Source organism: Cyprinus carpio, chromosome A5 (genome assembly GCF_018340385.1).
Source record: "Cyprinus carpio isolate SPL01 chromosome A5, ASM1834038v1, whole genome shotgun sequence".
Classification (NCBI taxonomy): Eukaryota; Metazoa; Chordata; class Actinopteri; order Cypriniformes; family Cyprinidae; genus Cyprinus; species Cyprinus carpio.
The window spans coordinates 15,314,835-15,329,210 of record NC_056576.1 but is presented as its reverse complement, the minus strand read 5'-3'; the positions used below and the strand labels follow the sequence as shown (position 1 = coordinate 15,329,210).

At 36.9% G+C, this 14,376-nt stretch overlaps 1 protein-coding gene across 14 annotated transcripts in view; it reads right to left on the bottom strand.

The window, feature by feature from the left end:
* Positions 1 to 1,081: 1,081 nt before the first annotated feature.
* Positions 1,082 to 14,376, bottom strand: part of LOC109079703 (transient receptor potential cation channel subfamily M member 3-like) — a 126,436-nt gene continuing 113,141 nt past the window's right edge. For 8 of the 14 annotated variants that reach the window (XM_042754771.1, XM_042754763.1, XM_042754775.1 and 5 more), the window contains 9 exons: positions 13,446 to 13,586; positions 12,289 to 12,417; positions 11,523 to 11,774; positions 11,247 to 11,421; positions 9,414 to 9,521; positions 8,106 to 8,256; positions 7,658 to 7,851; positions 7,174 to 7,306; positions 1,082 to 6,423 (listed from right to left, as the gene is read on the bottom strand). In XM_042754771.1, coding sequence (XP_042610705.1) covers positions 4,920 to 6,423; positions 7,174 to 7,306; positions 7,658 to 7,851; positions 8,106 to 8,256; positions 9,414 to 9,521; positions 11,247 to 11,421; positions 11,523 to 11,774; positions 12,289 to 12,417; positions 13,446 to 13,586 — 2,787 coding nt within the window. In that variant the 3' untranslated portion in view covers positions 1,082 to 4,919. The remainder of the gene's footprint in view (positions 6,424 to 7,173; positions 7,307 to 7,657; positions 7,852 to 8,105; positions 8,257 to 9,413; positions 9,522 to 11,246; positions 11,422 to 11,522; positions 11,775 to 12,288; positions 12,418 to 13,445; positions 13,587 to 14,376) is intronic. The other 6 variants (XM_042754793.1, XM_042754783.1, XM_042754797.1 and 3 more) reach the window with 1 other exon arrangement.

The following is a 14,376-nucleotide window of genomic DNA, read 5'->3' as shown; positions in this document are numbered from 1 at the left end:
TCTATTTACTTTTCTTGGTAAATGTTGTCAGTCACAGGAATGAGACTTCATCATCGCAATATAATGAAATCCAGGTGTTGTTTTTCTTGTACTATTTGAAAGGTGACGCGTGTAAACAATCTACAACAAGTTATACCGTCTTAATAAATCATCCCGTTTCTAACAACGCTATCAATACGAGATGGGTCACGTTGTTGTTATTGCGCTGTAACCAGCCCCACGCACACGTGTCTGTTTTTGTGGAACAGAATGTACCGTGAACTAGAAGTGAACTTGAACGCCTCCCTACGATGCTGAAAGGACAGTGCAAGCAACACTTCCGCTGTAATGCAGAGTCACGTTATGCTTCAGCTGAACAGTACGCATGCCGTTTCCGATCTCAAGAAGGATCTGTTCTTTGGAATTTCGGGATGTACAGTACCAAAGCTTGCAAAAAAGCTCTAGTATAGATGCACGAGGGATAAGCCCCTGTAGACAGACACATGGGACTAAATAGCACAAGAATCCTAAATGTAAAAAAAAATCTAATAATTATTTTGGAATAATTTGTTCAACATGTTCCCAACATTTTATTCCAAAATTCGTTTTCCCACGCCATCTCAATATGGGTCAACACTGACATATACAAAATAAAGTGCCAAATTTATATTCTAAATTTTTTTGTAAAGCAAATGAGGGAAATAATCTAAAATGAGCACACTCATCAAAGTGACCTCGTTGAACTCAGTGAAGGTTGAAATAGACAAGGAGCTGTTAAACCTTATATATGTTTGTATCTTTCAACAGTCAGAAAGTAAATAATAAACCAGGTGCCATTCTCTGGAAATAATGTGACAAGCTCCTAATTACACTGAAACTCCATAAAGCGAATGATCATTTAACAAAAAATGAAACACAACAATGCTTTGAATCATACATATTCTTTTATTTGTTATTACATGCCAAACATCTTATTCACATCAAGGAATACAGTATACACTTTTGTATTTGCATCCAAATACTTAGTCTTTTACTATAGGACAAGAGTCCTATCACCCCGCCTTCTCACCAATCACCCAACAAGCACCTATTTTAAGAACAACAACACACATTAAAAAAGACACTAAGTAAATTAAGACCTTTCCGTTCAAACTACAGCATTATTGCAGAAAACATGTGCTTGTACTTGTTAGCAGACAAGTGCTCACCAATAAGTTTAAAAAGAAGTGGGGGGAACTTGACTAAAAGTGGTATACAATTCACAACCTTTTATGCTACAATATAGGAAAATATTAAGAAAATACTGTACATAAAGTTATAAGTTGTGATGTCATTTTGGCACATTGGGTAGGTTGTCATAGTGTAATGTCTTCTATCAGTCACAGAAATGCTCTCTTAAAATCCTATCATTATTATATTAAACTCATTTTTTACATCCACAGAAAGATTTACAGATCATATACAAAACATTTACACGTGGAAAAACAAGTGTCATAAATATGCTCGGTCTTCTATCCCAAATAAAAACTCTTAACGAGAGCAAAACAGGCGATAGTGAGATAAACTGCAATCCATTAACTTCATAACTCCCTCTGTCTTCTTTTGCTGGAACCAGTCCAACAAGAGGGTTTGTTAAATGACATTTCCCAAAATAATACAGCATGGACATATTTTAAGGACCCATGTATTGTTCATTTATAAATTTTACCTTTATTTTAAAGCTCTTTGCAGTATAATCATCTTGTAGACATGGCCCAAAGAGGAAATCAAGTTTGAAATCATATAAAATGAAGCAAATCCAATCAACATAGTGAATGTCTTACTAATACTGATATTAAGATCATTGGATATATGAAAACCACAGTGATTAGAATTACTGCAATGCACAAAAAATAAAATCATGTCTTTTATTATTTTGCTTTTGGTTCACATACAAGCTCTAACACTGAGTGCATACTTCTACATCTCAGAACACTGTGACTAATAAATGTTTTCAAATCTCTTAGCAGTATTGCACATTGGTAAGGCAAATAAAATACATCCTATGAGTGATACGTGTGGTGGAATCAGAATGGCTCAAGTAATTCATTTACTAAAAAGTGACTATATTGAAAAGTATAAATTTAAAGTATAAATTAAAATTTAATTAAAATTTTACACGGGAGATACAAATCACATTTCTGTATTGCTTTAAACCTGCACTTTCATTTGATTTAATATGAAAATCAATTTAAAACAGCATATTGTAGAGTAGCAAATAATCTACTTTAATAAAAAAAAAAATGATTGATTGATTTATATGCATTTTTAAATACAAGTCTGTCCAGATCTCCTTATCCTTCTAAACGCCCACTATAATACAATATTTTTCCCCCATCATAAACAATAAACCAAACATAAATATATATCTCAACCATAAAAGAGGAAGAAAATTGCCAAGGCATATAACTTGCTTAAAATAGAAGAGAATATTATGTACTTGTGTTCATTAAAGACATATTTAACATTGAATGGGTCCCTGTCTCAACTGTGCTGATGTGCTTTTATATCGTTCCGAATTAAACACTGCACAATCAGATTGATTAGTGATGAGACTGGTGTGCATAATGAACTCCTGCTTTAAAGTGCATTACACTTCTTACTGACCGACCGACCAACTCTCTGTGGTGTCTTGCATAGCAAGTTTATAGTACCTGTTCTGTGTAAAACAACATACACTCATATAAAGACAACCAGGCGTTTTGCTTTAAAATCCATTTTGGAAAGGTTCTCTACACATTTTAACCCTTGCAACAGTCTGAAAAGTATGTTTGGAATGGCATACTTTCATACTACTATATATTTTTGCCACAGCAGCACTTGAATGGAAATACTTAAAATTACCTGCTACCTGTGCAGGATACAATCTGAACACACTGCGTAATAGTGTAGCTGACAATTCAGTATGCTTGACTTTTCATTTGTGTGATATTTTTATACAAAACTGAGATAAATACGTATTTCCAAATTACACTTGCAATATAGTCATGTTATGTGACAACAATGTAGCATACTACTGTTTGAAACATTTATCATCATATACTGTTTACTTCTACCACATACTATTAATAAATAGTATGCAGTATACAGTATATACAGCACAGTAAGCTTTAAACTAGCATTCCATAGCAAACATGCTGTTAGTGTAGGGTTCAACCAGTTACTTTTATTTAAATACACTCAAATGGGCACCCTGCTGTGATATATTTGGAACAAAGCAGACTGCAAAAGACAAAACATGATCATTTAACACTTTAAAATTTGTTATCTGTTTAATAACAAAAATGGAAATTCTGCACAAACTTTTGCTGCATACGGACACCTTATATAACATTACTGAATGCTGTGTGACTATGAAGCTTTTTGAATGCAGATGTATACACCCACATGGGCCAAGAGATATTTCAAGGCTCCAAGAAGGTTAATCCTTTCATAATAAAACTAATTATATTCCACATTCAACATGTTAGGGAAGATATGTGTATGTTTGTCTAATCTGGCGTGTGGGTTTTAAATGACAGAACAAATCTTCGTATACACAACAAACTTTAGCATTACATTTTGTAACTGTCAAAGTCCTGTTTTCATTTAAATTTCAAATTGTTTTGGAATTAAACCATCACTTTATCTGGCCTGTAGGAGATACACTCAAGAAATCAGTCTATAAAGAGAGAACATTATTCATGCTGTGATGAGGGTGACTCACTTAAGCTAAAACAGTAATTTGCATCGCAAGGTTATGTGAAGGCCTGTTCACACCAACACAAATGTTCAGCACAAAAATTCAGCTGCAAGTGCAATTTGTCTGTTAAAATACAAAAGCACTCCCTGACAGTAGGTGACGCTTACAGATTAGGAGAAATGTTCTGGTACACAAAATGCTTTTTTACTTAATACTTTTCATTTCTGAAGCTCGTCAAAGAGAAATAAGTCAAATTTTTGGTATTTGTATTTACATGTTTTCAAACAGCCGTTGAGATTTTTTTTTTTTTAATTCGCTATGGTGTATATCAAACAAATCCAAATACAAGAGTACAGAGCCATTAGAGCCAGTTCCAGATCCTTGCTCTGCTATTTAATATTTCTTTGAAACAGAGAAAGGATCTGCAAAATGGTCTGTAGGTGAGCGCTACTAAAGCAGAGGTCACACTTTCTTCATACACTGCAACAGTCATGATATGACGTCACACTCTGCAGCGTCTTTTAAATTCAACACACAACAATTAATAATAAATCTACAATGTAAAACATACAATCTACTCCACTTTCCTGTAGCACTGCATGAAATGTATGTTCTTTTAATTCAGCTAAGAGGCCATGCCATTACGTATCAGTCTTCTATTGGTCACACACTTTCACGGTTTCAGAGTTCACCAAACTTGAACTTTGGAATGCAGCAAAATGCAAAACTTCTTTGCATGAGTGACCAACCCTTAAGCTGTAATTTATGTAACAGCAGTGGCTGTGGACATGTGACTAAAAAGCTTATTGGTTGGCCAGTTTTCTTTGCAGTGCAATGGAAAAGATTACAAAAACTCAAAAAGATAAAATTCTGCATTAACAGCTATTCATTCAAATTATTATTTTTATCATACCGAACATTCATCATAGTGTTAACAGGCCCTTAATTTCAAGGTTTTCCCCTCAACTGGGTACTAATGTTGGCCTAATGGCAGTGGTCATCTTCTGAATCTATGAATACTAAAGAAAATCTGATTTTGCATTGCAGTGTTATAACAGAAAATTAACAGGAAGTTGATACCTATGATAAACATTCCAGTGTACAGCTAATTACTCACTCAGACAGTACTAATTAATGGACTGGCCCTTGGATTTTAAACGAGGTAGAGCCATCCTACAGGAACTAGATCTACAATGGCATCACTACTTGTCTGCCATCATCACGTGTAATTGTGTCTGCTATCAAAACTTTGGAACGCTGAGGGTTTGGCCAGTTTCCTCATGGACAGTGAGTCTGTCTTACCCTCCAGCCTTGCCCCAGCTCTGGCCTTCTGGAACGGATTCCTGGAGCTTCCACGACCCTTGTCCATTTTCTCACTAATGGAAAAGCTCTTTCGGGAGTAGATGTTGGAGTGCGACTCCTCCGAAGAGGAGCAGCTGTTTGCACGCTCTAGTCTAGAAATCGGCGAGCAAAACGGGCCCAGTGCGAGGCCCAGGCCCAGATCTGCACCTATTCCCCCACTGCTGCTTTGACCCCCCTTACCTGTGTGTGCTGACCCCTCTGCATGTTCTTCTGGATCAGATTCTGCGTGACTGAGCTCGGCATCTCTCTCAGGGTGTGAGACACCCAGGTCCTGGGGCTTATCGAATGTGAAAGAGCCTCCAGGTGAGTCAGACCTCTCTGGGACAGGGTAAGGGGTAGAGACGCAACGGATGTCAATGCAATCTGTTATGCTGGTATATTCGGCTGCCTTTACCTGCACGCCCATGCCACCATAGTAACCACGTGACGTGAACATCAGGCTGTGCGACTTAACCAATGGTGGCTCGTCCAGAAACAGAGGCCCTGCTGCGGATAGGAAACGGCTGCTCTTGGACCGCTCGAGAGCACCGGCTGATGGTGGCGGCGAGGGGTCCAGGTCCCAGGAGGGCAAGGTATCCGGCAGCAGGTGGGCAGAGCAGAGCGATAGGTCAGCGGCAGCGCTGTCTTCAAACAGGACCGTGCCATCCGACTGTCTTTCGCTGCCCCCTGCCCTTCCACTGCAGTCCCGCCCCCCTGAGAGCACCACCTCCATGATCTCAGAATGGAGAGATGAGTCTCGAGCAAGAGATGGAACTGCCCGGACGGGCTCCAAGAAGCTCTCAGTGGGCGGGACGTCCTCTGAGGCAGAAACATAGATGTCTATACAGGAAGAAGGGCGTAGCTGCTGGTCCACAGATAAAGTATTCAAAGGTGTGGGCTTGGACTCTTTGGGACCTGCTCCTGAGGACACAGATTGTGAGCTGTTGGCCCGATGGAGGCTGAACAATCTGTCTTTAAAGTAGCCTTCTCCTCGATCTGCACCGCTCTTGTCCTTGGAGGAGTGGCTTACATAGAAGGAGTGACTGCGGACACGTGGGGCCAGAGTGGTTGGAGATGTAGGGGAAATGGACTCTTCGCCACCCTGCTCCAAGGACTCCTGTAGCCTGTAGGAATTGCCTTCTTGGCTGTTGAAACTGCTCTGGCGCAGGATATAATTTGTATCTGTGCAGTCAGATGATGTCCTTGACCGGGCTTTGTTGACTTCTCCTCGATCCATACCACCAACCCGCTCCAGTGCCACAGCGATGCGGCCGATCATCTCCTCCATCTGGGCGAGCCGGATATCCACAGTCTGCAGGGATGCTTTCATGAAATGTTCCCTCTCATTCACTTCCTCAAGACGCATTGCCATGTTCTCCACCCTGAAGGATCAGAGATTAGACAATTCCATTAATATTTGTAAGGTCCTTTCCAAAAATCTACATCTAGTTATTTTGTGATGGTTGCACTTCATATTACATTTTTGTTCAAATAAATGTAGCCCTGGTCAGCATGAGAGTAAATGCTTTTTAATAGTAATAAACATTAAAGTAATATGTATTTTTATATAACACACTTGTAATATGTATTTTTTTAAATGATATATTACTTTTGGTATTGTATATAGTCATGTCCAAAAGTTTTGGTGGTGACATAAATTTTGTGTTTTGCAAAGTTGGCTGCTTCAGTATTTGTAGATTACATACTTACCATTTAAGACTTTTTATGGTCTTAAATTTAATACTTTTTAATACTTGTAAGATCCCATGGAAACCCTGAAAAAATGTTTCCCTTCAGGTTTATATATTTAAAATTACTCTAATGATGGTTAGAAAAATAAAATGCAATGTCAAAATTATTTTAATTGGCTGTGGCTTCAGTGACCATGTAAAAGCCAATTCAGTAATTTTGAACACAACTTCTTCAACGTCAATTCTTAATATTTTTTCTCACAAAGTATAAATGGGTCTGTATACATTAAAATATATACTGCTTATATATTTTAGGAAGGGGATCTCTTGCAAGGGGATTATCATATTTGGGGGTCCTTGCCATAAAACACTTGAAGACCTCTGGTTTAAAATAGAGTTAAAAGTGTTAATGTTCTGTTGTGCTGTCTGAAATGTTTTAACCTTTCAGATGTCACACGTATCCTCTCATCATTGGAGGAATTGAAGCGGTCATCTTTCTCTCTGAAATACTCCTCCATGCACTGCTCTTCGAAGTCATGTACCTTCTTCAGTTCATCTTCAGTAATGAAGAGCTCTATGGGGGAGAGTTTTTTGTCACTGTCACTTTTTTGTATCATAACAGTGAAGTCAATGTGTTTTCTGTTTAATTTAATTTAACTTTTATTTTAAAATGTTTAAACCCTGTCTTCGTTGTGAAACATATATACTTTTGCATGGCAGTATAAGATACGAAAGTTAATGTTTTCGAACAGAAATATCTCACTATTACAAAATAATCATGTTTGGCAAAAGATGGTATCAAAGAGAATCTTTAATTCGACATGAGTTGGTTTCACTCTCATTAGCTGTATGATCTGAGAAACAAAACGACTCCTGCTGTCATTTAAAGGCTTTCAGTATATTGCAACAGCATTTTAACACTCACTCAGCCCATAGTCCCGCTCATCCTCATCATGTTTCCTCCAGCGACAGCAGAGGTGTTTGAGGACCATAGTTATGTGGCTGAAAATGATGAGAGGAGGAGGAAGGACAGGCCGTTCATGGAAGGTCATGATCAGCTGGTACCTCTGGAACTTCCACACCTGGTTGGAGATGGACTTCACTTCAAAGAATGTGTTACTGTGAGAATAAAAGCCAATATTAGCAGCATACAACATTGTTTTACTCATCTCAGCCTCAAAAGGTGTTCTCATGGACCACCCACAGTCCGTTCGCTGATGCATAGTACAAACAAATCTGAAAAAAACTGACTTGATTGCCTGACTTAATTATGCCAATAGTCAAAAGGCTGGTATTTGTAAGTAATAAGCTATATTTTGTAGTCTGTCCATTGTTTAAAAAACACATATAATATAAATATTCATTTAACTTACTTAAAGACAGCAATGAGCAAATTAACCAGAAGGATGTTGGCCACCAGCAAGTAGCAGGCCATGATGGCGGGGACAATCCAAGCTCCTGTTTTGCAAGGTGGGAGAGACACGATGACTCCTTCCTCTGTGGTGATGTTCTGACCACATGGAGCTGTTAAAATAAACATACAACTGAGTGCTGCCCAAACATAAATGAACTGATTAGAACAAACAAATGGCAAAAAAAGATCACTTTAGAAAATAGGCAATCACTTACTCCCTCTTTGACACATGCTCAAAAACACCAAAATCAAAGAACCAGTCAAAAGTGAGTTGTGGATAAAAATTGAATGGAAAGACTATGCACCAAGTTGTGGAATTCAAATATATTAAAAATATATTCCATATGTAAAATCGCATACCCAATATATTTAAACATATGCAATGTTTAAAATATATTGATATTAAATGTACAGCAGTCTTTTTGATGGTTGCTTGTAGCGCAGGTTAGAATGTATTGACAATACATCATTCGTTTTTTCCAAATGGGATGGTTCAGTTGCTGTAGCTTTCAAAGAGAGGAAAGTCAGTCAGGTTCATATTAATTTACATATTTCTGAGTACATTTACTGGTTTTTAAATCACACCCAGAAGCCCAAAGTGAGAGAACTGAAGTAACATTGGTTATCTTAAATTCACAATTATTTATTTACATTTTCTTTTCTTTTTAATTTCCAAATACATTCTGCCAAAAACTCTGACAACTGAACCACGTGAAAAAACTTTTATATTGATTGATGAGAGAAGGCAAATGCATCTTATTGTTAAAGGATGTATAGCGGACATATGAGATGGTCTTTCCAGAAAAACTGAATATTTGGAGCTTATTCGAGGACACGCAAATGGGCATGGATACTCATGCTCTATTCAATATGCATAACACGTAATATCAAGCCAGTGGATTTTCCACCAGTTCAGTTTACATTGTGAAAAGAGAAATAAATTACACCAGAGCAATGGGATGTCAGTCAGTGCTAACTGGCTGTGGGAGGTTCATGATGGTGGCTTTAGCATTATCCAAGTTTCCAGTTTCCATGATAGGGTTTTTAGAAAAACTGCACTGGGACCTTGACAATTTAGTTGGCATAGCACCTTGAACATTTGCCCCACCACGGAAACCTGTCCATTAGCCTTGCAGTGCCGTGCAGGGGTGTCGTACACTCAATGACCACCAGGGGGTGGAGATGAGGTGATGATACATTATGGCTGTGAAAGTATAATGGCTCTAGTGACAGATAAATCTAGCAGAATTTATAAATTGGAAATTGCCTATATGGGATGGACCACTGTTACGCCCAGTTCCATGAGTGCGAATGTAATTTTCGACCAGCCAGAGTTTGTCATTCACTTTGTGATGTAGCTTCCTACTATTCACATCTGAAACAAAGAACGAAATCGTTATTTCAGCTCTCTTATCTTTGGGCCATCCATCTCTCAGCACACACACAAACAAACAATTGACAGTATGCAGACAACAAGCAAACACACTACTTAATGAGAAGACACAAAGACACGCTTGTACAAACTCTACAGCATACTTCATACACAAGTCCTCGTGACTGATGCACTACATTACTATGAGTGTACTGATTTATTTCATGCATAAGATGTAATATCATAAATCTGACAAGAGACAATAACAACATTACTGCTGCAAAACCTGATTGGTTATAAGGTAAGATGTGGTAAGATATACAGGTTATGGGGTAAGATACAAGTCAAACATCTTTATTGTTCATCATAATATATAATTGGGTAGAATCATTCAGTTTGATAATAACTACCACTATGAAATAGGCTCACATTTGTATGTATCTTTTTAACTGTCATTTGATTCTTTTTTATTTAGTCTGAGTGAACTAAAAGGTTACGATGCATGGTTCAAATCATACAAATCATTACTGTTCAAAAGTTTGAGGTGAGTAAGATTTATTCTAAACAAATTGTACATTTTAATAATCAAATTACTTTTTAATGTAATAAATGTATACTTTTGAATAAACTATTTTTTTTTTCAGTAAGAACACATAAAATTGATCAAATAAATGCTACTATATTGATCAAAGAAACCTGAAAAAAAAAAAAAATCTACCATGGTTTTCACAAAAATATTAAACAGCACAACTGTTTTCAACATTATTGATTATAATAATAATAATAATAATAATTATAATAATAAAATCCAGAGCACCAAATCAGTATATTAGAATGATCTCTGATGAATCACGTGACACTGAAGACAGGAGTAATGATGCTGAAAATTAAGCTTTGCCATCACAGGAATAAAGTACATTTTAATATTAAATATATAAATATTCATATATATTATATATTATTTTTAATTGCAAAAATATTTCACAATATTACAGTTTTACTGTATTTTTGACCAAATAAAGCTTAATGAAAATAAAATACTTTTTTCAAAAACATCAGAAAATCTTACCAACCTCAATCTTTTGACCAAAAATGACATCAGAAGTACATTATACATCCACGGGAGATCTTACTCCAATGCTACTTTATATGATTTTCAATTTTGTGCTCAAACACAATGGTTCTGGGGTCCACAGGAAACTTCCACGTGGGCTGCAAGATTAATTTTTTTATATTATTAGCTTTAATATCAGAATACTTTAACATATCATATTTAAGACAGTTAACACGCATGTAGAAAATTTTCATTATATCCCATCAAAATATACCGCTAACTAATATATATATATATGATGCTTCTCCATCTGCAGTCTTACAATGAACCAATAAAACCATTCTGAAACAGCAGCATTGATTCATATCATCCTGTAATGACAATATGAGTAGTAAGTGCAGTTATTTACAGAATATGAGACCATTTAAGAGCACACACACAAGCACAACTACGCATCACAAGATTTGATCCAGACTGTTTCAGCTTTTAAATATGAAGCTTTCATCATATCTGTGGGAATATTTATGCTTTCAGAGAACACCACATTTGTTCATACAAGCTGACCAATAATGGGACGTAAGGCACTGAGGTGCTGTGCTTGAGTGTGAAATTGAGTATACCCAAAATGCCCATGCCTGTACCCAAGGTAAATGTTAGTAATAAATCAGCCTTACGGTCGATTTGGTCAGCAAACACCTCTCCGTAGATCATCCAATATGGCATGAAGAAGATGTTGCGTGCCAGCATCCAGGACGGGTCCTCATTGGGATTGAGGATAGCCTGCCGCGCCACTCCGAAACTCATCAGTACCACCAACATGATGATCACAAAATACATCATGTCAATCATCTATGAAAAAAGAAAGATCAAGAGCATTAGAATTCATGTCATACATAAGACATTTTTACTTTAAAGTACAATTATTAAACCTCTCTATCAGTCTCTCTCACCATCTTGCCGATCATCATGACGTATGGACCCAGGTATTTGTTCACTCCAAAGATATCAAGCAGTCGTATGTACCAATAGATGATATTGACACAGTAAATGACCCTCCCGTAGCTCATCAGGGGTGGGTCCTGCAGGCGAAGCACCATCCCGATGGAGAAGATGAGGATGGCCATGAGGTCAGTGATGTTCCAGTACTCCTGCAACCACACTTTCACCTTCTGCAGGAGCTTCCCTGGCTCTGACATGAGGATCTGAGAGATAGGAGAAGTGAAACAGTAAAGCACACTGAGTGAAAGCCTTAATGTTGGACAAATTACCTTTTCAAAACAACTCTAAACAAAACTACAGTAATAACAGTAATGTTGTGAAACATCTTTATAATCACTGTTTTCTGTTTTAGTATATCTTAAAATTCAATTCACAAAGGTGATTTTTCTGGATGGATATGTTGGGGAAATTAACTTTTCAAACCATGAACCAGGGACAAACACACTTCATGAAGTTTTTGCATTTACTTATTTCCACAAGAGGGCAGTAATAGACTGTTTATTTGAAGTTCACATTTTTGAAGAGTTCACATTTTTGTCTCCTCAACAGTTAAGAGTTTATAACTGAACTGCAGCTGTGTAATTATATGCAAATATTTATTGCAAATATTTAATGCAATTATTAGACATTGCTTGTGAATAATAAACGATCTTTTCCAACACTTTAGGGAATGATGGTAACCATTTTCTTTGCTCACTGAGTTCTAATTAGTCTCACCTCTCTCATCTTCTCAATGCCATTGGTGAAAATGTAGGCAATAACAATCCACTCCTGAGGAGAGGGCCACAGGTCCATCTTCACCAGAACAATATAGTTGAAGAGCATCAAGTATCCTACATAGGCCAACTGTGGGAAGACACAGCATCATGATTAAGGGGGAAAAATTCAGAGAATGCATGATCATGATTATTCAAGTTGAAGTTTTACTTGCGGTAAGTGTTCTTTTACACCAAGCATACTTTACAATTTTAGAACTCCAAATACACTACTGCAGTAAATCTTACCCCAAAACATTTGAATAGTATTGTATCTTAATTTATTGTTCAATACATCTTATCAGAGTTTTCACTCTATCATAGTTTCAGTGTCTTTATTTTTTCTTTCAGTTTTAAGGTTTTAGGGCTACCAAAGTTAATGCGGTAACTGGTATTATTTATAAATGTTTAACAGCATTAAGTTTCTTAACACAGTCTAGCAATATTGCCATCTGGTAACATGTTAATGTTAAATGCAGGCAGTTTGTTAAGGTTTAAAGTTTTATAATACATCATGTATCAAAAACTAAAATTAATATTTGGTCAATTTTATTTCATTTTAGTTTCAGAGCCAAGAACATTTATTTTTTAGTTGTGTTTCAGTGTTTCCAGATAGAGTTTTAAAAAAAAGTTTTTATTTTTCACATTTGCAACTTTTTATTTTATTCATTTATTTTTTTTTTTGTGAAAACCATAGAAAGATTGACACTCTCACGATCATAGAACATAAATACTGTTCAGTGTAAACACTACAACGTGACAGTGTGATGGGAAAGAGAGAGAACACAAGCAATGAGAGAAAAAAAAAGAGTGAGTAAATAATGAAGACACAAAACACGGAACAGAATTGTTCATCTTTAAGAGCCCGGAGATTTGTCAAATTCATGGCCTATATTTAAAACATAGATGAGGCCAAATCTTCCCTCCCCGGATCTGATATGGTATCTATCAATATGAATTTCTCCCCTTTATTTGAAAGTGAAAGATTTCAGAGGACATTTCTCGAAAGAATTCACACACAAGGTATTTTGATGTTCATATACAGATTTGATATGCTAAACACACTGAACAATACTTTATGTCTTTTTGTACTAAATAAGAGCTCAGCTTGGGTTTTACCGTGTGAAACCAGAACTTGACGATAGGGGCGTTGTAAAACTCATAAATTTTGCGACCCACTGGAATCAGTCGATGGCGGGTCTGAACCTCTTCCACCTGTTTCTTACGCGACGCTTCTGAACTGACATTTCCCAGCATAGCCTGGGAAAAGGACAGAGGATAGAAAGAGGAGAAAGACAGAAAGCATTGCTTTTACACACCACTTACATAGTGTGACTTCTCACCCAAAATTGCATGCAGCTGTTGTAAACACTGCAAAGGAATACTGAGTGTAGACGGTGAGATATTCACTATGAACTGGGCATTGATGATTCCCCTGGGAATGGTGGTGCGGAAAAAGAGAAAAAGAGAGTGTGTTCAAGAGAGAGAGGAAGAAAGAAAAGAGGAATGAAAATGCCCAGTGTCATGGGTTATTTGGACATCCTTAATCCAAGAGTGGGGAGCTTATCCCGTAAATGGAAAAATATGGTGCACTCTTGGACATCATGGCAGAATTGTATTGCAACAACTTTTCTGCTGTCAAAGCTGTTTGGTTGAGCTTTGCTGCAGTACAGTCTTACAAACTACACAATCTAAAAGTAATGAAAACTGTTTATTTCACAGCTTATGATATGTACAGGAAGAGGAAGATCTAATTTTGGCACAGACATTTTAATGTTGTATCAGAAAAATTATTGCAATTACAGTGTATTTTCTGGAAGAGCATTCAGATAAATTGCAATACAATTGTCATCTTGTGTTGTATCCTCACATATCTACAATAAATTCATAGTGAAGTGAGGGGCATAGCTTCAGTTTTTGGAACCGTGTTGTACAAGATCAGGTCAACCCAGTCACGTTCTGGGAAATGTAGTCCTTTTCAGTTGTTTTGTCTAAGTAACTCTTGGACTACATTTCTAAACTAGTGGATTGGGCTGACCTGTTTCTTTCG